The 23,974-nt window shown below is 46.3% G+C and overlaps 1 protein-coding gene across 1 annotated transcript in view; it reads right to left on the minus strand.

The window, feature by feature from the left end:
• ADCY8 (adenylate cyclase 8) overlaps positions 1–23,622 on the minus strand; it is a 196,475-nt gene extending 172,853 nt beyond the window's left edge. The window contains exon 1 of the mRNA XM_031690382.2: positions 20,614–23,622. Within this exon, the coding sequence (XP_031546242.1) occupies positions 20,614–21,591 (978 nt within the window). The 5' untranslated portion in view covers positions 21,592–23,622. The remainder of the gene's footprint in view (positions 1–20,613) is intronic.
• Positions 23,623–23,974: the final 352 nt, after the last annotated feature.

Raw genomic sequence — 23,974 nt, forward strand, 5'->3', positions numbered from 1 at the left:
TTTTGTTCTTTATCACAGCAGGTCAGTATGGGGGTTATGACACCTGCTTTTCAGAAGAGAGATGCGAGGCTCAGAGAGGTGAAAACGCTCATCTATGTACATGGTTAGGTGGTGGGGCTGGGCCTGAGATGCAGATCCAAGTCTGCAGATTTCAAAGGCCTGCCCTCTTTTCTGAAGACACTGCTTTTAATCCTAACAGCTAGATAAGAAGCCTGTGTCCCTCTGGGAATAAGAGCAAATGGCAAGGCATAGTTAATGATGGAAATCCATTCCTTCCTTCATCATGCCACAGGTATTTCCTGAAGGCCTACTACGTGCCAGGCACCGTTCTAGACTTTGGGGATACATTAATGACAAATGGAAACAATTTTCTATCTGAGCACCTGCCTAGCTGGCAGAGGCAAATAATATAATTAAGTGAATTATTCGGAGTGGTAAAAAGTTAACAGTGTGTTTTTAAAACAGAGTGACGCAAAAAGGAGAGGAATGTGGGGTGGAATGGGGATGCCGTATAGGAGCGAGGGGGCAAATTGAAACGAGAACATCAAGGTGGATGCTCTCACTGAGGAGGTGGCTGTCCTGCCACAGCATGGAGGAGTAGGGTGAGGGAATCGTGAGGACCTCTGGGTACAGGACACCCAGGCAGAGGGAACAGCCAGCGGTAAGGCCAGGAGGGTATGCTCAAAGAATTTCGAGGAGAGAGTCGAGGATGGAGCAGAGTGGACAAGGGGGAGACTAGCAGGACCCAGGGCAGCAGGTGGAGGCCAGGGTGGGTCGTGTGGGCCACTTGAGAGACACCGGCTTGACCAGCATGAAATGGGGAGTCACGCTGGGTTTGGAGCAGAGGAGGGGCTGAGTTGACACATTCAGTCCAGAAGTTATGCTCTGAAAAGCCATTGGTCCATCTGCCAGAAATGTCAGAATACGAAAAAACGAAATGGCCTCCTGAGCTCTCCTAAAGTTTCGTCAGCTCTAAGAGGCATTCTCCCGACCCACCCAGGACGTTGGAGAAAGGACTCCTGCTTTGATTAGAAAGGGCCTTTGGTGTCCTGAGCATCTCCTTAAACTTGGAATGCCCGTGATTCTAGAGTGCAGTAGAAATCCAAGTGAGATGGTCAGAAGCGTTCAGATTGGGGTTACTAGTTCCCACTCCGAGTCCTTCTGCAGACTATCGCCTTGGCTTTGGGGTTCAAGTACAGGAAATAATGTTTGCATAATTTCTCTTTATGGTCTGGGATGAGAAACCCTGGGAAGCAGCAGGTACTGGAGATGCTGGAAGGGCCCCATCTCCTGGAGTTTTGGGGGGCAGCTGCCGAGGGCTCTGCTCTCATCCAAGACCACCAGCAAATCTGCCCCCACTGTCCGCTGGGGGCAGGCAGTGGAGCCAATCAGCAATCACAGTCTGTTAACCGTTAATTTCCTTTGCTCATCAGAGAAGCGTGCCACGTCAGAGAAAACAAATCCCACTAGGAGGTGAACAGCCCAGGACGGTAGCCCACCCAGCGTCTGGATACTAAGAAATCTTTCAGGTCCAAGCTTCCAAGTCTGATAAGCAGCAGTGCTAGTGATGTGCCCTCCATAACCAAGCTCTTACACTATCTGGTACAGTAAGTATCAGAACACCTTCAGATATAAATTGTACCACAAATGCCAAGTGTATTTTTTGGTTTTGACTGCTTTGAATGAACGGATCATTTAGAGTAAGTGTTGGTCCAAGGGAGAGAAATGGGCTTTGAAATACCTGTTCTCCTTCAATATTTAATCAAAATAGTGACTCTGTTAACAGAGTTCCAATACTGTCTCCTTTAGATATTAGTATTTTTAAAGGTCAAAGAGAACACTCAAAGAAAGAGAGGCAGTTCTTTTTTTTTTTTTTTCCCTTTTGGTAAAAGACACCATCTTGGAGAAAGGATGTTTGTATTAAACATATTCTTTCAGCCTTCCATCAATGACTTGGAAATATCAGTTAAAATGATCAAAGGCATACATTGTCATCAACCAGGCTATTTGCTAGCGCTCTGGCCTGAGCCTTCTGCCAACTGTTTCATTTTGGCCGTGTGACTCTCCCCAGTAGCCCTGTTCATTTATTCAGCAATTACTTATAGAGCATCCACGATGTGCTAGGGACTGTTCTAAGGACTGGAGACATGGCAGTAAGTTAGCGAATCAAAGTCTCTGCCCTCATGAAGCTTCCACTGCAAACTGCGTGATAACAGGCAACACCTACGGCCTGAGCACCATCTCGAGACTTTCCCCACATCACCTCTGTTAATGCTCACACCTCCCTTATAAGATACATACTATCAATATCCCCATTTTACAGATGAGGGAAATGAGGCTTAAAAGGTTAAATAACTCGCCAGGTCACAAGCTAATGAGTGGTGGTGTCAGGAGAGAAACCAGGCACTCTAGTCCCAGAGCATCTGTTCTCACTCATTTTGCCAAAACACCTGCCTCTATTTGAGAGAAAGTAGAAATGTGTACATTTCCTGAAAATTAAAATGTCAGACAGGGCATGGGTATGGACATCTCATCTTCTAGCAGTGAAGGTCTCGCCTTAGATCTCTAAATCTTACCTTCGTATCCCCAGTTTATCTGTCACGGCGAAATTTTGCTCAATGTCCCTAGTCAGAATTAATGATATCTTCCTTGTGGCTCAAAATACTACAGGAATGTCAGGGACCCTTGTGGAGATGGTGGAAAGGGAGGAGAAAAGGAGAGATGGTGGTGGTGATGGCAATGATGGTGATTTTGGGATTAATGAAAGTGATGACCTGAGGTATCTTCGGCAGTACTGGCTTTTTGCTACACAAAAATATGGCAGCTGCCAATATCATGTCAATGACAGACGGTATTTTCTGCAAGTAGGGATGTCACACAAGGCACAGCAAAGAGCTTCTTGTTATGGAGTGAGTTCCCTGTCACTGGGGGTATTCAAGCAGAATTGGTATAAACATGTAATAGAAAATTTATAGATTAAGTGTATTAATCTATATCCTACTTTCTCATGATGCTCATTACTCCTCCCAGACTCATTCCCTAAATTGAAAGGACAAATAAATGCCATTATGACTCAAAAATCCTCCCCAGTAGCATGTACATTTTCCTTTCATCTACCTATCTATTGATCTAGCTACTTAGCTAGCTAGCTAGCCATCCAATCCAGTATCTGTGTCAACTTCCTCTTCATGAGGTTAACAGATCCTGTATGTTTATTGGATAACTCAAGCTTGTTGAGATCCATCATAAGAAATAAGCAGTAAGAGTAATTATGTTTAATAAAATTGGTGTTTGCCTCTTTAATGATATCATCTAGTTCAAGGCTGTGGCGGCCATGGGTATTTTCACCAGAACCTGGACTATTAAAAGAAAAGCATCACCTTGGCTTAATGATTTTGTGTAGAATCACTGAAGTTACGATTTGGCAAATTCATTAGGTCATCTTCCCTTGGTATGATTCCTGTTCATCTGTTGGTACCAAAAATATTTTATCTGCAACTTTTAGCCTTCTCCAGGATTTGAGCCAGAAGGGAAGAAGCCAGAAGCCCAGTAGAAATACAAACCTGAACCCTGGTCCAACTCCACATTATCTCACCTTCTTGGACATTAAAATCTATTTCTCAGTGCATCCTCTAGAGAAGCCAGAACTACCCTCCGGCCCTAAACATCAGCCTTGGGTATTCCCATTCATTTATTCATTCTTATGTAAACATTTATCAATGTTTATCTCAATCATTTATCAACATTTATCTCAGGAGAAGGAGGAACAGAAACTCAGACAGCTCAGAGGTAGAAAGAGGAATGGGTCTTTCGAGGAGCTGAACGAAAGTCACTGGGACTTCAGGAGTGAGAGCAAGATGAAGAATGGTGTATCCGAGGAAGACAGAGGCCAGATCTAAAGCGTGGGTCCCAGGAGGGAGTTCTGCCTTTGCCTTAAGAGCAGTGGGAAGCGACTGACATTTACTGAAGGTTTCTAAGCAATCATCGTAAGAAAAACCCCACCCTGGTGATACTGTGGACAGTAGATTGGAAAGAGTCAAAAGTGGGTGCAGGGAGGCTACTGTGATTCAGGTAAGGAACAGTGTCTCCTGCCCTGAAGTGAAAGGCACAGAGATAAAGTGGACGATGTGAGTGTATTCAGGAGGCAAACTTGTCAGGAACTTGCAATAGATTGGCCATGGGGAGGGAGAGATTGAGAAGTGACAGGGATGCGTTGGGCTTTTTGGCTTGGGCAACTGCAAGGATGGACTAGAGAACTCTGGATTCATTGAGATCAAGATCCAGGAGGAAGACGAGTTTAGGGGAACTGCAGGATGTGTAAATGCCCAGCATTTCTTTATGAGATTTAGAAGGTCTTTTGACTTCTTTTTAGAGTCCAATTATTCTACATCCAACCACTTATTTATAATATCAAGAGTCACAGAGTCATAAACTTCAAATCAGAAAGGATCTTAAAAACTATTTAGTTCAACCCTTTGTCTTTTGCCCCAAGTCGCTGACAATGAGCATCTGGTTTCTGCTGAGCACCTCCAGAGGCAACTTTTAATCTCACAAAGCCTGGTGCAGTTTCAAAGTGTTATAAATAGGAAGGCATCCATTTCTTCCCTTGGGACACAGTCCTGCAAGTCTTCTCCTGCCATAATTATTGCCTGGCATTTACTCTAGTGCTGTAAATTATGTATCAGATGACACAACATCTGATCTGGGTCTTTATGTTCCTCGAACTTCAAATGTGGAGCAAAAAGAAAAATCACGCAATGAAAGTGGCTCTGTTTGTCTCAGATGATCAGATCACCAAGTGAAAGAGAGGAGGTTATTGCAAGAAGTAGTCAATGTTTGTCTATTGGTCAATACGCCACGAATATATTTTGCAGACAGTGTTGGTTAGAAATTGCATTTGGATGTTGGCAATGGAGAAGTACAAGAACAGTGCATTAAACAAACTTGGAGTCTATTTTATGTTGTAAAAGAATGTCTAGGGATGAGCCGTCCAGGGCTGGAATGGTAACCCCATTAATATTATTAGGGTCCTAGAACACTTTTTCTTTCTTTTTTTTTAAAGTTTTTTTCAGTTTCTTTGAGGTATAATTAACAAATAAAAACTGTATCTAAGATTTACAACTTGATATTTTGATACGTGCATATATTGTGAAATGATTACCTCAGTCACACTAATTAACATACCCATCACCTTGATAGTTACCATTTTCTTTCCTTCCCTCCCTGCCTTCCTTCCATCCTTCTTATTAGAATTCTTGTTTCTTTGTGATCCACCATCCTACTGTGTGGCTTCCATCTTCAAGGTCTCTTCACGGTCCTAGATGGGAGCCAGTGTTGGTCCCTGTTGGAGGTGCCATTACATCGGCTTACCAGGCAGAAAGATGACTAAAGAGGGGTGGGTGTAAAAAAAGCTTTCCAAAACCTTCCAGTAATGAGGACCACTTATATCCTATCGGCTACCCCAAGCTATCAAGACGGCAGGCAAGCACATAAGCAAACACACACACCCACATACATATATGAATCTTGTCACATTACGTCCCAAAGTAGAAGTCTGGTTCTATATGCAAGGAAGGAAGGACATAACACACTGGTAGCCACTTAGCAATCTCTGAAACATAGTCTGTGTGCAGAAATTTGCCCCAGGTAGACAGGCATGTCCTCAAATGGCTTAACATTTTAAAGCGTGTCCAATGATTTGGGGTAAGTCAGAATCACGAGGGAGACTAGGTCTGGATTACTCTCAAGAGCAAAGGCAGGAAAGAAAGAGTTATTTTTGCTAGTGGATATTTGGGTAAAAATAAGGGCTTGGTCTGCGTATTTTAATAAATTTTATATAGATTCTTTTCCCATTTCCTTCTGGTTGTCCATTAAACTGGTCTTGAGGAAAGAGAACTGTGAAGTGATTAGAACGTTAAGCTTAGTCTGCTTCTTCTCTAAATGTTAATTCTACTTTGGGCGTGGGCTGCATGCACAGAAGGCCAGGTGAAGGAGCAGACTGCTTCTCAAATCTTTAGAGCATCAAGGCATGAAACCCACTGCAGCTCTCTGTAGAGCTGTTACAGGAGGCAGCTCCAGCACCGACGGATAAACTTATCTTTCTTACCTTCTTGCTCTGGTAAGATAAACGACTTGAGGATAGGACACATGCCTTATCAAGTCTGGCACATGATAGACAGCTGATAGACGAAAGGAACATGCATTATTAAAAGTGAATATAGATTTACTTAAACGTCAGTCTAGCATGTGCAGGGTGGTGGCGGTGGGGGGCAGCTGAACCCATGTACGTTTGGCACCAAACAGACTTGAGTTTAAGTCCTCACTCGGCCACCCACAATCTCAATGATTGCAGCCAAAGTCATCTCTGATCCTCAGTTTCTTCATTTTGAGATAGAGGTTGCAATTCTACCGCACAGATATACCAGCAGGAGTAGACAGGATGTATGTGGACCGTGTAGTACAGACACCAACAAGGCATTGCCAAGCGTGAGTGTGTTCTGCTATTCTACTTGGTGCTCCCTTTAGGAACATCCAAGTCAAGTTCTCAAAGCCCAAAGGTTTGGAAGGGGGCTTATAAAGAAGTAGCGCTCCAGCAGTGCTCAGTGGAAGCCTGGCGGTGCCTGTCTCCACGGGTTGGGCAGAACGGCGACGCGTGAGGAGAGGATGAGCGATCGTGCAGGGCAAACAGAGGCAGAGGGGATCTCCCTCCACTCTTCCAACCCCGTAGCATCATTTTCACGAGTTTATATTTCAGCGCATGGCTTAGTTTGAAAAAACAAAGTTGCTGCTCTTCTAAATCTTCTTTTGTTTATCCAATTTGTTGGCGGAAACTTGATATTTACGCCACTACGATATTATTCCTGCTAATTTTGTTGGCAGTGGATTTGTTTTTTTGTCTTTTAATGGTTGTTTAACATTGAGATAGGTTCACAGTTTGGATTATGTGCATGTGCATGAGATCAGACTGAAAAAATTAAGTTTATTAACTGGATTTTAAAATGATCTTTTTAGGCTATTCTACATCCAAATTACCTTGAACCAAGGTATTTGGGGCAGGATATCAGATGCAAATGTGTTTCCATCTTCCATGAGTTTAGGAAGGACATTACATGAGGAAAGCCTTCATGTGGTGATCTGTAAGCAGACATATCAGCATTAAGTGCAAAATGCTTTCTCTTCCTTATAAGAATGTTCTAATAATGCCATTTGCAACAACATGAATGGACCTGGAGATTGTCATACTAAGTGAAGTAAGCCAGAAAGAGAAAGAAAAATGCCATATCATATCACTTGTATGTAGAATCTAAAAAAATGACACAAATGAGCTCATTTACAAAACAGAAACAGGCTCACAGACATAGAAAACAAACGTATGGTTATTGTGGGGAAAGAAGGGACTTGGAGGGATAAATTGGAAGTTTGAAGTTTGCAGATACCAACTACTATATATAAAATAGATAAACAACAAGGTCCTACTGTGTAGCACAGCGAGCTAGATTCAATACCTTGTAACGGGCTATAATGAAAAAGAATATGAAAAGAAATATGGATTTATAACGGAATCACTTTGCGGTGCACCGAAATTAACACAACATTGTAAACTGACTATACTTCAATAAAACCAATTAATTAAAAATAAAGAAAAAAATAAATACATGGCAAGAGGGGATTCCTAATGACCGGTATTTCTGTATGTGAAAGAAACACTCAAGCAAAGGGCAGCCTGAGGTGCAGTTTTTGCTTCCAGTGTGCAGTGATGGCCGTTGCCAGAAGTGGCGGAGCAGGACTGCCTGGGGGCTGCTGTCCTGGGTTTGGTCAGTACCAGCCCAGAGTCAGAGCAAGGCAAGCTGGTGACGCGCAGCCACCTCAGTGCCACCTGTGTGACAGAAGTACCACGACTATCGTCACTACTGCTCCTAGTCCCCAGTGCTTGTTTCTGCTTGTTCATCAGCTCAACCCTCTTTCATATTCATCCGCTCCCTTCATATTGATCAGCTGTAAAGTTCTGACAGCAGGTACCTTACATTCTCACTTATTAGGGATGAAGTGACTAACGAAGGGCGTTCCTCGAGGCTCTGGTGTCTGTTTCCTGAGGTCTGCAGACAGAGAAGAGGAAACCACAGAAGCCAGACACCAAGTTGTGGCTATTCAGGCTGCGTAAATGCCCAGTTCAGTCACTACAGGGAAACACAGACATAAATCGGCTTGTTGATCACAGCTGACATGCACATTTTGTAAAAGCTAGATAGGCAATTCTGACAAGCGCCACAAAGTCACTAATTAAATATTCAAAGGAAACAATTGTCTGTCAATTACATATCTCAGTTACTATTCCCTTTGAAACAAATTGAATGACTAAAACTGCCTACAATTTTACAACTCTCTGTGTCAATGTAATTAGAACACCAGGAGAAATTAAATATTAAATACCATCTAATAAGGAATTCTCTCAGCATCTGCTATGTCTTTACTGATATTTCTCTTCCTTCTCAGAGGTCACAGACCTCAGACAGTTATGTTTTCTATTAGAATTGTCATTATCTGATCTTGGGAGCCAAATAAACCAGGAAAGCATATAAATCCTCATGTTCACATTCATTATAACTCATAGCAATATAAATTGTAGAGCTGTGAGCAATCTCAAAAATCATTTCATAGTGATGGAATTTTAGAGCTGTGAGAAATTCATTTCAAGACCAAGACAGGTGGAGCGGTCTGTACAAAGTCGCCCTGTATTGAATGTAAAATCTGAGGTCAACCTATTGATGACTATTGGGGGCTGTTTTCAGTACCATGTGCTGCCCCCCTGGCTCCACAGAGCAATACAGCATTGTAAACATTGCTACCATTTGGAATACAAATTTCATTTTTCTTTCCCTTTATTACTTTAAATTCATTGCCCCTGAAACTGGCAGAGTTAACTGAGATAAAGATGGTCTTATAAGACCATCAAATTGAGGGGCAGATTTGAATGAGACAGATATGGTTAAAATCCTTTATTAGCTCTCTGACCAAAGGGAAATGATGTAATACTCCAAGCTCAGCCGTCTTAGCTATAAAGAGGGAAGCAACAATGCCGATGCTAAGATGATACTTCAGGCATTCACTCAACAAGCCTCCGCTACGAGTTTTTCCTGGGATGTGCCAATGTCTATTCCAGTGATGGACCAAAGGACAGCGCCTGTCCTCAAAGAGCGTGTGGTTTAGTAGCAGAAACAAATAAGGAAGCTATAATTCTAGTCTCACTTGCCAACCCCTATTCCTCCTTGTGGTCTTAATTAAGAATAATTTCCTCATCTCAGTTCAAGTCAGGATTTTTTCTTTTAAATAGAAACCAGGGCCAGGACTGGGGTGAGGCAGGCTGGGTGCCGAGGGCGCACAGTTTAAGCAAGCACCTGCTGTCAGGGCCGTACAAATGCAGAGTCGGCACCTGCGAGTGAGTCTGATGCCTTGCACCCTGGGTGCCTCACTGGCCTCGACCGAGTCATAGCCTGGCACTAACCCAGGTCACTTGACTTAAAAGCACTTAACTCAGTTTGAAATTATTCCCATATTTAGGTCATTATTTGATTGATGGTTTCTCTCACTCTAGATTATTATCCATTTAATAGCAGGATTCTGGATTCTTTTCCCTCACTGCAGTATCCCTACTGTCTGCACCCAGCACACAGTCGTCCTCCATAAATATTTATGCATGAAGGACTGGAGGAAAGAATAAGTTAATGACTACTAGAGGGCTTAGAAGAGAACAGGGAATGAAGATTGAGAAATCATGGCAGGGGCTGCACTAGAACGAAATGAGTAGAATGGAGAGCTTTGGATAGATTTCAGTGATGGGAGACAAATCCATCAGGATTTCATGTAGATGTTGGGTGGGAAGAAGTTGGTTTTTGACTTGTTGAGATTGAGCTGCCTGCAGGACTTTCAACTGGAGGAGCCCAGCAGGTCACGGGACAGCCTGGTCTTCAGCTTAGCAGAAAGAACAGGGCTGGAGATACAGACTTAACACGTAGATGCATAGCCGTTGGCCAAGGGAGGATGTGATTGCCCAGAGAGAGGTGTGGAGTGGGATAACGGAGAGGAATATGGGATGGGAATTTAAGAAACCTCAGCATTTAAGAGGTGAATTGAATGGCAAGCCCTGAAGGCATTTGAGAAGGAAGAGTATGTGTAAGCGGCACTAGACTATGTCGTAGAGACACAACAGTGACTCAGGTACAATCCTTGCCTTTGTGAAACCCAGAGAAGGACTGTCTAACTCGGTCTGGGTGTCGGAAAACCCTTCATAATCCTGCATGTTTCCACTACTCCCCAAACCCTTTTAGGCATGAAGATACTTGTGTCTGAAGAAACCAAAGCCATGTGGCCAACGTCACTGTGAAAAATTCATGGCAAAAATAGGATGACAATTCGCAGTTTCTGTGTTTTTAAGGAAATGTACTTACATGGTTTCCAAAATATCTCTAACTGTCCATTGGCACAGCTTACAGTTCTTCTCTGGCTGAAATGGCCTGGGCAGGGCCCCAGGAGCTGCATGTGATGGCACTGCTCACGTGGTAAGAGACAACTGCTGTATCTCTCTCGTAAATAGAGAAGGGGCACTCTATTCATTGGACACTGACAGTCTGGAGTCATGAACCCATCCTCACATGAGCTGTCCATCACCAGTAGGCTAGGAAGGCTCACTTAGTAATGGGGGAAGTTTGATGCTGAGCTTAGAAGAAAATAAGCTTGCGTTACTGATTCTGATTTTGCTTCTTGAACTAGTTGACAGCAGACAAGTGAATTATGTGGAACGACACTTCACAGAACTGAAAATTGCCTCACAACCTTTTTGGACTTCATGAAGACTGCTTCAGTTACCTCCCTTGGGTTCCAATATCATCTTGCCTTTAGGAAGGCTACAGATAAACTGGCCCAGTTAGGGTACAAACTTGTCTTTATGTGGTGGGTTTTAAGCTACGGGAAATGACAGGCTAAGGAATTCCCCAGTTACTAGACTCAGGAAGGTCAGTGGTTCTGTTCGATGTTCTCCTCCTTAGGAGTGAGGCAGATGACCTGGCTGGTGAGGAGTGCCAGGGAGCGGGTAGGGAGGTGGGGACACCTCTTGTCCACAAGCTGCACCTGTATGAAGCCAGAGGGTGAACATCCACCGCTGACCAGAAGGGGGCACCACTGAGAGGTCAGCCCCAAGAAAAGCTTTTGGGTAGTACGCCGCGAAGCCAAGAGAGCCCGAGTGAGGTGTTGGTACTGGGATTCAGGGTCAGGGCCCCAAAGGACCAAAAAGGAAACCAACAAGGGGTTGAGACTCATTAATACTTAGATTTTATTTTGTATAGATGAGCCATATCTATTTAAAATGTTCAGGAATGGATAATTATCGGTAATTAGGTTCGTAATTTTTTTCCTTTTTCTGACTTAAATAATTCCTTGAATTTTTCTTCACACTGTCTACTGTAACTTCCGTAACACAAGTCTAGCGAAAACTCAGACTGGGGCTTTCTGCCTAAAACACTTCCTGGGCTAAGGGCTTCTGCCTGTGTTGACCAGAGAAACTGATTTCTTTTCTCCCACTGGTTTCTCGCTGACGGTGCGACTGTGTGTGTAAGGGGATGGTCAGAGGTAGGGGGAAGGAGATGGTCATGTTATATTCACTCATTCCATTCATTTATAAGCATGGTCTTCAGAACGGCCCATGTGCCAAGTGCTATGCTAGGTGCTAGGGACACAGATGCGTAAGGCATGGTCCTTGACCTCCAGGGCCCCCAGCCTGGCAGGCACACGAAACGTCATGACGTTGCTCTGAGAGGTGAAAATGCAGAGTATAGCAATGTACCAAGGAGAGGGGACTGAGCGTTGCTTAAGCCCTTTGTCTGCCACCCTTGTGTGGGAATGGGTTGCCTGGAGCTCCAAGGGAGCTGCTCAGTTTGCAGCTGGGGTTACTGTGAACACAGAGCTACTGGCAGAGCCTGGGACTGCAGAAAAGCCTGGCCTTCCCAACACGAGACAGATGTTTTCTTGTGCCTTGTCTTTAGGTCACCAGGCTTGGGATGCACTCAGTTTGAGATAAGGTGACACTTAAATTCCTAGCCTCTTAGCCCTTCCCCAGGGTCCCTTCACGAGGAAAGTCCATACCCATTTACAATTTCTTCTAGAGTCTGACTTTCCTTTCACGCAACTCCTAAGAGGAATCCACTGCAGCTTTCCTGTTTCACGCTTTAGAGGTCTGTGCTAAGAAAAGCCCAGGACTTGCATTTGTGTAAAACATTCACCAAATGCTGTGTTTCAGACAGAGTCTAAGAGCCGGATACAAACCTCCCTACCTCTGCACCAGAGTCACAAGCTCCCTCCCCAAATCCACTCAAATATCAGCCTCATTCCAGCAAAAACCTTGACCGTTTATTCAAAATCTAGAACCCAACAGTCAGTCAGTCAACAAGTACTTGTTGAACAATTTTCCTACTCAATCCTCCTTTTCCCCTTCTTCCCACTGCAATCCTGATTTTTCTGAGAAGCAGTAAAGTCTAACCTATTTTTGCCATCCTCTCTTGCTGATGGAGGGGCCAGGTGTCAGAATTCTGGTCCCCAAATATAAGCAGACGTTCCTGAGCAGGGGTCCCGGAGGCCCCTGAAAGGCCAGTGGGCAAACGCCCTTTGGCCCTCTTGGCCTCTCGCCCTTCGCTCTTTGCCCTCTCCTTTTCCCTGCCTGCAAAGTGACTGTGATGGCTTAGATATACAACCGATGGTTCTCAAATGACCTTGAGGAAAAAACCTCCCTGTATGGGCATCTGCTTTAGGCTCTTCCTGATAGATTGCTGCACAGCTTTCCCTTGAAGAATCCCCATGACAGGGAGCTCATCACTTCAAAAAGTAGCCCCATGGGCAGGTCTGTGTGTTACAAAGCCTCAGCTTTAGATGGACCAAAATCTCGCATGGTTTGGTGACTACCCATTGGTCATTCTTCTGTCCCAGAGAACACATACAAAATAAAGTCTCTCTTTGTCCCCATGGCAGTACCCCAGATATTTGAGGACACTCCCCATAACTCTTATACTTAGGCCTTGCAAGGTTTTTCTTTTTCTTTTTTCTTGGTCCTATTCTGTTTTGTTGCGTTTCCTTTTCCCATGTTCTGAGTTAAAGAAATACATATATTTTGACTACTCCCTACTCAATAGTTGTCTCTATTTCTAACCAGTCATGTACATTCAACATGTAATCACAGAAAAGATGAAAGGATTCTGAAATGGTTGACTCCAGTCAACTGGAAAGCCAGGACACAGGACAAGGATGTCATTCATAAGAGAGCTCAACAAAATAATTCTTGTTCATGTCAAAACTTTATACCAGGATGCTCTTTATATAGAGATGGCAGTTTAAAAAATTTACTCATTAAACAAGCCCCAAACATTAATATGATTTAAATTCATACTTGGCTCATGTCTTTACCATGTAAATTTTTAAATAATTTTTTGATTTAGGAGAATTTTGTGTTTCAAAGATATTCTGCAATTAGCAACATCTGAGCTTAGGAATTTAAGTCAGGAAGTGGAGTGGAAGGCATAGAAAACCCCAGTGACTAGTGAATGTGCAAGGTATTACACATATTAAGAGATACTCTAGCTAAAAATGAAATTCCAATATAACATCGCAGACATGCCAATCCAAGTCCCTACAGAGGTATCAAAGAAACCAGGACTCGCACAGGGTTCTCTGACAACACGCTGAGTCACAATCCCAGCCCATTGCTTGAGAAGGTGGTCACATAGTTGCCTTCACTGGTAGAAGGGCTTTTATTCCCCTCAGGATGGGACCAGGCATCCCTGGGAATGTCTGGGACTTCAACGGTTAATTAATCTACTCTGCATTCTTCTGTACCCTGCAGAGCTGACTGTGAAAAATCTTTCAGTGAGAAAAGCTGGTTTCCGAAGTGCTGCTTAAGTGACCTGGCTTCTTAAAATAGTCCTTCATAAACAAAATTCACATGATCCGATTTGAGTGTGTAAATCCAGTTCTGTTTCCTGGGGAAGCACAGGGCAGATTATACTGGCTTCACGGCTCTGTTGTGGCTGGCTGGGTAGAGAAGCGTTCTTCCACTCAAGTCCCACTCAAGAAGATGCTGGGGAAGAAATTATTTACAGAACAGATGCTCTTGCTCACTGAGGTTCAGACCTATAGATCCCAGAAATGTGCCTCCCTCCAGTTTCTGTTACCTTGCATTCCAGAGAAAGCAAAGAACACGCTTCAAAGCGATAGGTCAAATGAACTGATGTGCCCTCCACCTGCAGATTCTAGACCTCCTGGTCTCTCAGAGCATCAATATTGTGCCCATTCATTGGTAAGAGGAACATTTTGAGATGAATGTTGCAAGTATCTCCTATGTTCTGAAAGCAAACACATGTAGGATCAACTCAAATAGACACATCTGTGAAATGAATAAATTAGTATCCTAAGAAATATTTAGATAAGAGTGAAATGTCACATCGACATGATTGTAGTAGTGTCCTTTGATTACATGTTGCCAGCAGTACTGAATTTGGGATCAACTTAAAAAAAAACAAAACCTTTCCTTTCAGTGCTTGGTTTTACCTCTTTTTGATGAGCTCTTAAAATGCCATCAATCATCAAGGTGTAAATGGGACTAATGCATTTGTCCTACTTAACATGACACTGTGGCAGCTGCTCCAGAAATAAAAGTCCTCCCAGTCTTCCCAGTTGCAATCTAATTATGCTCTGACCCACTGATGCCAGTCAGGTGACCTCAGCAGATATGAAGAAAAACAAATTCGTAATTCAATCTTGCAAAGACCACACTGTACATCATTTTACAATTCTCTCTAAACACACAGATGCCAAGCCTATTTGCAACTCCAGGACAAAGGTGTCTGCAGACCAGGGAAGAAGGGATTTAATTGGTCATTTCAGATGTCATTAAAAATATCCTTTGCAAAGCCTACTTTCCATCACAAAAATAGATTGGGGGGGGATCGAGGAGGAAAGGAAGGAAGGAAAAGATAGAACCAAAAAGGACAGTCTCGATATTTTTCACAAGTAAGAGAGAGTAATATTTCCATTTCCTGACATTCACAGGGACCTCCTGAGAATGTTGACACTCAGATCTGCTTTTGAAAGTCATTTTTTTCAGACATGCTGGGATATTGCAATTATTTTTTTTTAAACCTATGTGAATTTGCCAAAGGAAAATGTACAGAAATGGAGATATTTGGGTTTTAAAAAATGCACATCATGATGAGTGAGGTGCATTATATAGGATCCCAGTTACATTCATTTAATGGATATTTGTGTTTTTTTGAAGTATTTACCTTGATATCAACTACCAAATTGAGATGACTTAAATTACACACCATTTGCTGTACATTAAATCATTATAAGCTTCCCTTTATTTGATCTGAGTTAGCAGACTTAGACAAAGAACGTAGAAGATATGCTTATGTTTAAATTTTGCAAAATTGGGGGAGAGATGTTGGTAATTCCATTACATTCACTTTGTCTTTACTGTGAAGTCAACCGTTCATTTAAATGATCAGAAATGCACTCAAAAGCCCACTCAGAGCCTTCTTCTCTCCTGATCCCCCACCTGCTCATACTATACACCACTACCTTACCTGGTACAAACGATGCAATTCCCCCCAAAGGATTTTTTAAAGGCCAGGTGGTAAGCTAAAAGCATCTTGTTGTTAGTCAAGTTTAACGATCATGATTTAATATGCATTTTTCTGGCTCTAGTCTCTGCTGTTTCATTGGATGTGTGTAAGACAGGAAAGAAAGGGCTGCTTGGGAAATTCAAATCTGATAGCATGACCTTGAGCAATAACTCACCTGGATTTGCATACTTAGCTGCCTTTGCTTATGGATTTATCTTGGAGAAATCACCTCCACTCTGACACTTTGGCTTATCTGCCTCACCAAGGGGTACAGAGGACTAATTAGCCACTAGCGGTAACATTTGGGAATCAGTCCCCCAGAGGGAAGCATAATGGAGCAACCTCTCTAGTTAAATATTGCTACTTCTCAGTTTTCCAATGAGTAAATGCTTTTCATCATCTTATCACTAATGAGCTGAAGAATGAGAATGAGTTTCAAATGTTAGATAGCTCATATTATTGTCACCAGCAATTAAAATAGAGTAAAAATGCCAATTACAGCAACAGTGCTTAGGATGTATCCATCCCGCGAAAGAATCTAGCAAATATAACCTTATTGTTAATATTTTGTTTATCCAGATAATGTCATTTTGCAATGAATTTTTCGATGGAGAAATTGAACTGGCAGGATAAACAGTTTGTGTAAGATGTGGAAAAATTCTCTGTCCTAGATAGAATCTGGACAGAAGTACTACTATCTTTGAATCATATAATGAAGCTGATTGAACTTGAAATGGATGAGGCTCCCTGAGGAAGGAGTAACTGCAGCCCCAGTGCTACCTGTAGCTGAACTTCCTCAGGGTGGAAATGAAAGGAAGCCTTTCAACTGAGCTTTGAAACTTCTGAGGGTTCCTCTGTATTTCCAATGCCACTTTAGACCTGGAAATCACAAGGGGTCGCATCTGCCCCGGACAAAAACTCTCTATGTGGATGGGAAGTCCATGACTTTAGCTAACTGTTCACCAAGTGGAGAGAACATAAATTATTTCTTTGCTGATGGCTAAGAGCCTCCTGGTCGACCCCTTTTAGGTGCCGTCTTGTATCCACAGGGGAAAGCACATGATAGCTAAGTGAACACAGGGTTTTGTCTCGTCACACAGGGTATCTGCAGAGATTTGCAGCTTGGTTGTTACCCTGTCAAGCAACAGATATAATTTTCCTCCAGGGGGAAAGGGGAGAAGCAGATTCTCAAGCTTGGATTAGGAAAGGCAATCATCGGTGCATTTGTTACTTTTGAAAATGGCATATTCAGTGAAGTGAAACAGCTGCCAAGGTGTGTTGACTGTGTCCTCATTCTAGCTTCCTGCTTCTTGAAAATGCTAAGTTAACATGAGCCATCCTCTTAATGGGAATCGTGATTAACGTAGAGAGAAAGTATCCCAGGGTTTACGATCTTCATTCAGTTGACAGATTTATATCCATCATCCAGCAAGCCGATGAACCAGCTACAAAGAGTCTATTCCCAGCAGTTCCATCACTTGTCTCCCGTGATTGCCCTTTGGCTTCTTCATTAAATGTTAATTCATGTGCTGTAGTGGGTGTTACTCTCTTGAGTAGTGGAACAAATACCCCTCGCTCTTGAGTCATTTCAAACACTTTGGTTTTTAGAAGAATGATTAGCATGGAACTAGGATTTGAATCCTGCTTTCATTACTTGTTAGGCTCATCACCTTTGGGATGTCCCTTGAAAGTTCCTAAGAACATGTCATTTCCTCTCTGAAATGAAAGTGAAGAATGATACCATCTATTTGCCATCATTAGAAGTGGTTACGTATGTAAAGCGTCTAGGTTACATGTAAAATATTGCACAAATATAAAGAATTATTATTGTGCTTTGATTTCTCCAAAGGTGTTTATGTGTAAAAGACTGCCTTACATACATTTAATGTGTGTGTGTGTGTGTGTGTGTGTGTGTGTGTGTAGGAAGCTTTCAGCAACACAATGTCGGGGGACTTGGCTATTTTATAATGTTGCCTATGCTATGACTAGTCTTGCTCATTCAGGGACTGTTGTGTGTCTACCACGTGGCTGGCATCTTTTTTCTAGTAAAATGATGAACGTGACAGACAATGTCTTTGCCTTTACTTGGTGATCATAGTCTTGTGAGGGTGTGGGGTGGAGGAAGAAACACAATAAATATAAATAAATAAGATAACGTCAGATGGTGTATGTCCTCTGAAGAAAATAAGACACGTCATGTACTAGAGAGTGGCATTGAAACTGAGTCTGGAATAATGAGGATGTGTCAGTCATGGGAAAAATTGCTCTTGGCAGCAGGCACAAAGCCTAAGGAGTGGGGAAGAGCTTGGGATATTTGAAAGACAGGAAAATAGATAGTGTATTTGGAGGCTGAGGAGTAGAAGAGAAGACAATATCATTTGAGAGAGAAGCAGCACCAGCACGCAGAGGACCCAGTGCGCCGCGGCAAGGAGATCGGACTTTGTTTCAGTTGCTGTGCAAGGTCATTAGCAGGCTTTAAGCTTGCCTTCTGTATCACCACGCAAGGGAAACTAAACAGTACCTATGCAAAAATCACAGATTAAAAAAAAATTTTTTTTAACGACAGCTAATTTTCTACTTCATCCTCCTGCAAGATCTGGGAAGGACACTCGAACCTCTAGAGGGCGCCAAAGGAAAACGTTTTGTAGCTAAAGCCGCGAAGGTTCTTTCAGCACTTAAGATGAGAGGAGAGCGCCCTGCTGGTTCTTTCAGAGTCTGGGGAAAGGTGACAACTTCAGAAACGATAGTTCATCTATAATTCCTACCCAAACAGAAAGTTGAATGAGCGTGGTATGCAGGTCCCAGGTCCCCGCTTTTCACAGTGAAGGATTGTTTATGATGAGGTGGGTGTGGGAAGGCATTTGGGGTTATTTTTAATCTTCTCCCATCTGGTAGTATTTGAGTGGAGTATAAAACAAATATGGAGCCAAAATTTACTTTCTGGATTCATTTGGCAAGAAAAGTGTCTCTATACTTAGAACTTTGAAAATATTCATCATTTGCCACTTGGGATGTGTCATTCCAAATACTATTCCAAACTTATTTGATGAAGTCTTTTAGTAATGTGTACCAAGAAAGGCTGCTGCATGAGACGTAGTGGGTTATAATAAATGGAATTTTCTGCAAATGGTCAGATGGCTAGGGTATATTGTGAAAATAACTCATGGTGGAAAAAGGAGACAGAAGAGGTGAGAAGGGGAAAAGGGAAAAGGAGCAAGAGGAGCAGGAAGAGACCAGCTGACGTCTAGGCACATAATAAAGAAAATGCAAAAGAGAAGAGAGAGTTTGGAAGAAGGAGAGAGATTCAGAGGCTGCTGGGATTCAGATCCACGTGTAAACGAGATTTGAAAACACAGTAAGCAACTACAATTTTATGTAATTCCAAATTGAGACTTTATGTGATATATGGGTATTATGGGTTCATGGTAACTTTGAGAACACATTCATTATTATCTTTTTTTCTTCATTATTATCTTTAATAAGCAAAAATTCAGCTGGTCAGACCTTACAGAGGCTCTCTTCTTCCTGTTTCATGCCTGACAAACAGCCACATACTTTAATGCTCTTTGCTCTACTCAGGGAGACTTCAAAAAGCACTGTAATAGCAGCCAACCAGATAAGTCACCTGAACAAATGATATAGAGCCATCAGAGAAGAGAGAGAATCTCAAATCGACTAGAAGCTCAGAAGGTCAATGAGGGGTAAAGCATTCTGGCGGTGCCAGCATTCTGAAAGGCATGAGGAGTTTTCTTGGGTGCTGTACCTGTTTATTCTAAGAACCATCTACTCAAACCAGACCCTAAAAGGAGGCTTTAAGCTTCCAATAGAACAAAAGTAACACAGAGGCTGAGGCCAGAGCAGAAACATACAAAGCAGGCTCCCGTCCAAGCACCATCCTCTCATCAGTTCTCTACTTGAAAACACGTCAGCTGCTACATTTCCCTCATTTTTATGGAGAAGCGCCCCCCCCCCCGTTACCTACCAGATACTTGGCCAAGAAAGTGCCAAACCATTAATTACCTATTGACTTCAATGAGTTTAAACAAAAGAGTCATCATCTACCTCCTCATTCGCAGACAATGAGAACTCTGTTCACATAAACTCATTCATATTTAATGAGGAAAGATAGGAAGAAAGGGGGAGAAAGGAGAAAGAGACCTAAAGAGTCAGGTTCCACCTAAATATTTCAAACCATCTACATCAAAATGCTGCTTTTCAACTAAGCAAAACTTGCATTCTTTGCCAATGACACTATCCCCCCCACTCCAGCCCCAGTTCCTGAGGCTGATTTTTCCAAAAGCTTTGGGGTTGGATCCTGTAACAAGAGAAGATAACGTCTTAAATCCCCAAGGCAACGAAGAATTCCCGAATAAAACGTGTGTCATAGGGTTGTCTGAAGGACTGCCTGAGATAACGTAAGCTGGATACCCAGCACCAGCAATTACTACACGTTTAACAAATTTTGATTCCTTTGAGAACTGAGGATCCGTGGCACAGAGATTCAGAGAAACCCAGCTCCGAATCCCAGAGTCCCTTACGACACCCTGCTGTTAACTCTCACGAGTGGAGCTGTTAAGGAATGGGTCACCTTCTAAATCGGGGTGCTTCTCCGCCCCTGCTGTCTCCTGCTCCAGAGACTACAGACCCTGGGGGATGGGCGAGGAGCAGAAGCAGAAAGTAGGCGACTTCTTAGCTAAGGTCACAGAAGAATTACTCACAGAACCAGAGTAGAAGGGTAGAGTTGGTAGAAACTTCAGGGGTCATTTAGTTCCAGTTCCTCTAAGAAGAGAGAAATACCATCGCAACAATGCCCAGGGCCTCCTAGGTGCCAGGCACTGTGCCAGGCTGGGGGAGGGGACTCCAAGTGGGCCAGGCCATCCTGCCTCTTAGAAAGCTATTTCTAAAACACCCCGGGGGAAGTCACCGGACGAGCAAGGCAGACAGGAGTTACCTGGTTGATGGAAATGACCGCCAGCCTGGGGATGACCACTTGGAGGACTACCTGCAGCAAGGAGGTGCCCAGGCCGGCCAGGATGGCCCAGGTGAGCGGCAGCGGCAGCATGCTGTAGGTGGCGAAGAGCGTGAAGAGCACGTAGCCGATGCCGTCCCCCAGCAGCCCGTAGCCGAGACCTGCGGCTAAGATCTGGGTGGTCATGGCCACCCAGGTGACCACGCCGCTGTACTGCAAGTACGTGTGCGAGGTGGTGTCCTTCCTGACCACTACCAGGGCGCAGATCACCACCTCTATGCCAGTGAAGAAGCCCAGCAGGATGCCCTTGAGCGGGTCCATGGGGGCCGAGGCCAGGCTCAAGTGGAGAACCAAGAGGGTGAGTTTGGTCAGCACGTCCAGCACGTTCATCACCACCTCCGATTTGCGCCTCTGGCCCAGGAAGTAGCGCTGGTAGAGGCGCTCCAGATCCCGGGACTTGAAGGAGTTGCGCAGGGTGGGGAAAATGACCCCTCGGTAGCTATAGCCCCCACTGAGGAAGAAATCCGAGTTGCTCGGGGCGCAGTCGAGGTGCAGGAAGCCCAGGTCGCCCCCGCCCCCGCTGCCCCTGGCGCTGCCGCTCCCGCTGCGTTCCGGGAAGACTTTGGTGCCGCCGGTGCTGTGCGCTCTCTCCCCGGGGCCCAGCGAGTAGAGGGGCAGCGCTGAGTCGCCGGACAGCTGCGACGCGTGGTGGTTGGGGCCGCCGCCTACAGGGTCCGAGGCTTTGCAGGAGCCTCCGCTCCCGCCGCCGCCGCCGCCGCCGCCGCCGCCGCCGCTCCGGTGCCCGTGAATGAAGCGCTGCTCGGTGATGTGCCGCACCGCCGTCTGCCACAGCAGCCGCTGCGGCCGCGAGCCGCTCCCGCCGTCGCCGGCCGGGGGCGTCGGGTGGATGGTGTAGAGTTCCTCGCTGCCGCTGAGGCAGCGCACATCGGAGAGCTCCATGGCGCCGGGCCGCCGGGAGGGAGGCGCAGAACCCGGGGAGGCCGCGGGGGGAGAGGAGGGGGTTCCTAAAGCCCCAAAGGCGGCGTGGTGGGAGCTGGGCGGCCAGCCCTTCAATCCCCGGCCGCCCTGGGCAGGAGGCCCCCGCACGTCAGGTCATAGTGCGCCCGGGGGCAAAGGGCGTCTGGAAGATCGCCGCAGACCCCTGCGTCCTCGCGCGTCGCCCTCCGGCCAGCCCGCGCAGCTTGGGTGCGTGGCTGCTGTGGCTATTTGTCCGCAGAAGACGCGGCGCTCTGAGCCGCGTAGCCCCCTTCTCTGGTTCTGGCTTCCTGGCTGGTTCTCGACTCAGCGTCTTGGCGCAGCCTTTGCTCTCCAAGAGGCGCCCAGGAGCCTGGGCTCAGTGCTTCAGCTGCGCGCCGGGCGGGTCCTGGCTGCGGCACTGGGCTCGGGACGCCCACGACTCGGCGGCTGCAGGGGGGCTGGTCGAGGGTGACCGGCGGCGCAGATGGGTAAGAAGTTAGCAGCTGTGGCTGGAACTGAGCCCTTCAGAGAACTCCATTGCGCCGGGATGGGGAGCCGGGGCGGAGCTTGGGGCGGGGGCAATGATGGGGGAGGATTGGGAGACCGTAAGGTGGCGGGTGCCCCGCGGGAGGATTGGAGAGGTGGTAGCCTCAGGGCTAACAAGTCACCGAACAGTTAATTCGGAAGAGGGGATGTGCTGAAGCTCCCTCCCTGGTTTATTTCTGGCTGCCTCCACTTCCTGAGCGAAGACTGAGAGCGCAGCGCTGGTTCTGGCCGGACTCATCCCTCGGGGAAGGGGGTTCCAGTCGCGGCTATACGACGAAGTCAGCCCTTCCAGCTGTGCTTCCGAGGGGTCGCGGGGCACAGTTCTCACCCCCTTCACCTCGCTCCTTGGAGTCCATTAGGCCCGGAACTGGGAGCAGCGGGAGGCGAGGGCAGGAAAAAGTGGTAGAGGGCTCCAAAGCCAACAGCTCTGGGAACGAAGCGAAGCCGCCGTTGCAGATCCCTGAGGCTAAGGACCGAAGCTGGGCTAGGTGCGGCGGCTGTAAGGTTTGGGCAAGAAGGGAGGCCTGAGGCCGCGGGGAAGTCGCTGAGTCGCCACCGGATCCAGGGAAGCGCCGCGTGCCACCCTGGCGCTCTGAAGTGTGCTGCGGGCACCTGGCGACAGGGAGGAATTTGGAGACCTGTCAGAGCGGGCAGACACCCGCGGCGACTTAAACCCGCCCTCGCGCCAAGCCACGCCCCCGGAACAGGAGGTGGAAGGGCAGCGGTGGCGCGGACCTGGCGCCCAGCTCTGTCCTGGACACCCCAGGTCTTGAAGGCGGCAGCGCGCGCAGACCGGCGTGGGAGGGGACGACTGCGGGTTGGGGCGGGCGCCCCCGGCCGTCTCCCGGGGCGCAGATCCAGCGCTCCAGCTGGCAGCGCGGGCCGGTTCCTCCGCTGTTCTTTTTTAGGCGCTGGCTCTGGTCCTCGGCAGGTGCGGAGCCAGGACTCGTAGGCCGCTTTGCCCACGGACTCCGAGAGCTCAGCGCCACAGAGTAGAGGGTCTCCTTTACGCTCTCCCCACTGGGGCGTCTTTTGGCAAAGCCAACTTTTGAGCTAAAGGCAAAATACCCCAAGGAGCCGCAATCGCAGAGGCAGGCAGCGTCCCTAGGCAGTCCCTTTACTACACCAAACCGGAGGGGTGGAGGGCGCGAGGCGTTCGAATGCCAGGGCCCCTGGAGCGCCTCGCACGCCACGTTTCTCCCCGCCTGGCATATGGCTCGAGGACAAGGACTTGGGGAACGTATTTCCTGCCGCGCGCTCGAGCCCAGGTTTCCCGCCCGCGGAGCTCTGGCGAGCGGCTGCAGACAAAGCGCCTGGCGGCGCTCGGGGCGGACCCAGGCGCAGGCCGGCGGGCGCGTGCTGCCTGCGCCCCCGCCGAGCGCGGCCGCCGCAGTCTCGAGCCCGGCTGCAGGTGGCGGAGCTGCGGCGGCCTCCAGATCCGCCACCGCGACTGCGGCTGCAGCCGGTGGAGCCCGGGCCCTGTGCACAGTCAGCTGATGGCCAATGACGTCAGGCCCTGGGCGCTTTCTCGGCTCCTAGCGGCGTCCCATGAAAGCCCCAAAGATCTCCCCGCCACCCACTCAGGCCCTCTGGAGCGGATGATTTCTCTTGCTCTCCGTAGGAGAAACTCCCCTCCCTTTGCCTGCCCTGGGCAAGAATGGCTTTCCATATGCCCATCCTCAACCGAATGCACCATCTCCAGGGTTATTTGTGTCCGCCGTGTCCCAGAAATACGAGATTTCATTATTTCCTATTTAAGTCTCTTTTCCACACACACGGGTTTCACTTTAAACCCAGAACTGGTCAAACGCCTTGCACA

The sequence above is a fragment of the Vicugna pacos genome, chromosome 25, assembly GCF_048564905.1.
Source record: "Vicugna pacos chromosome 25, VicPac4, whole genome shotgun sequence".
Lineage (NCBI taxonomy): Eukaryota > Metazoa > Chordata > Mammalia > Artiodactyla > Camelidae > Vicugna > Vicugna pacos.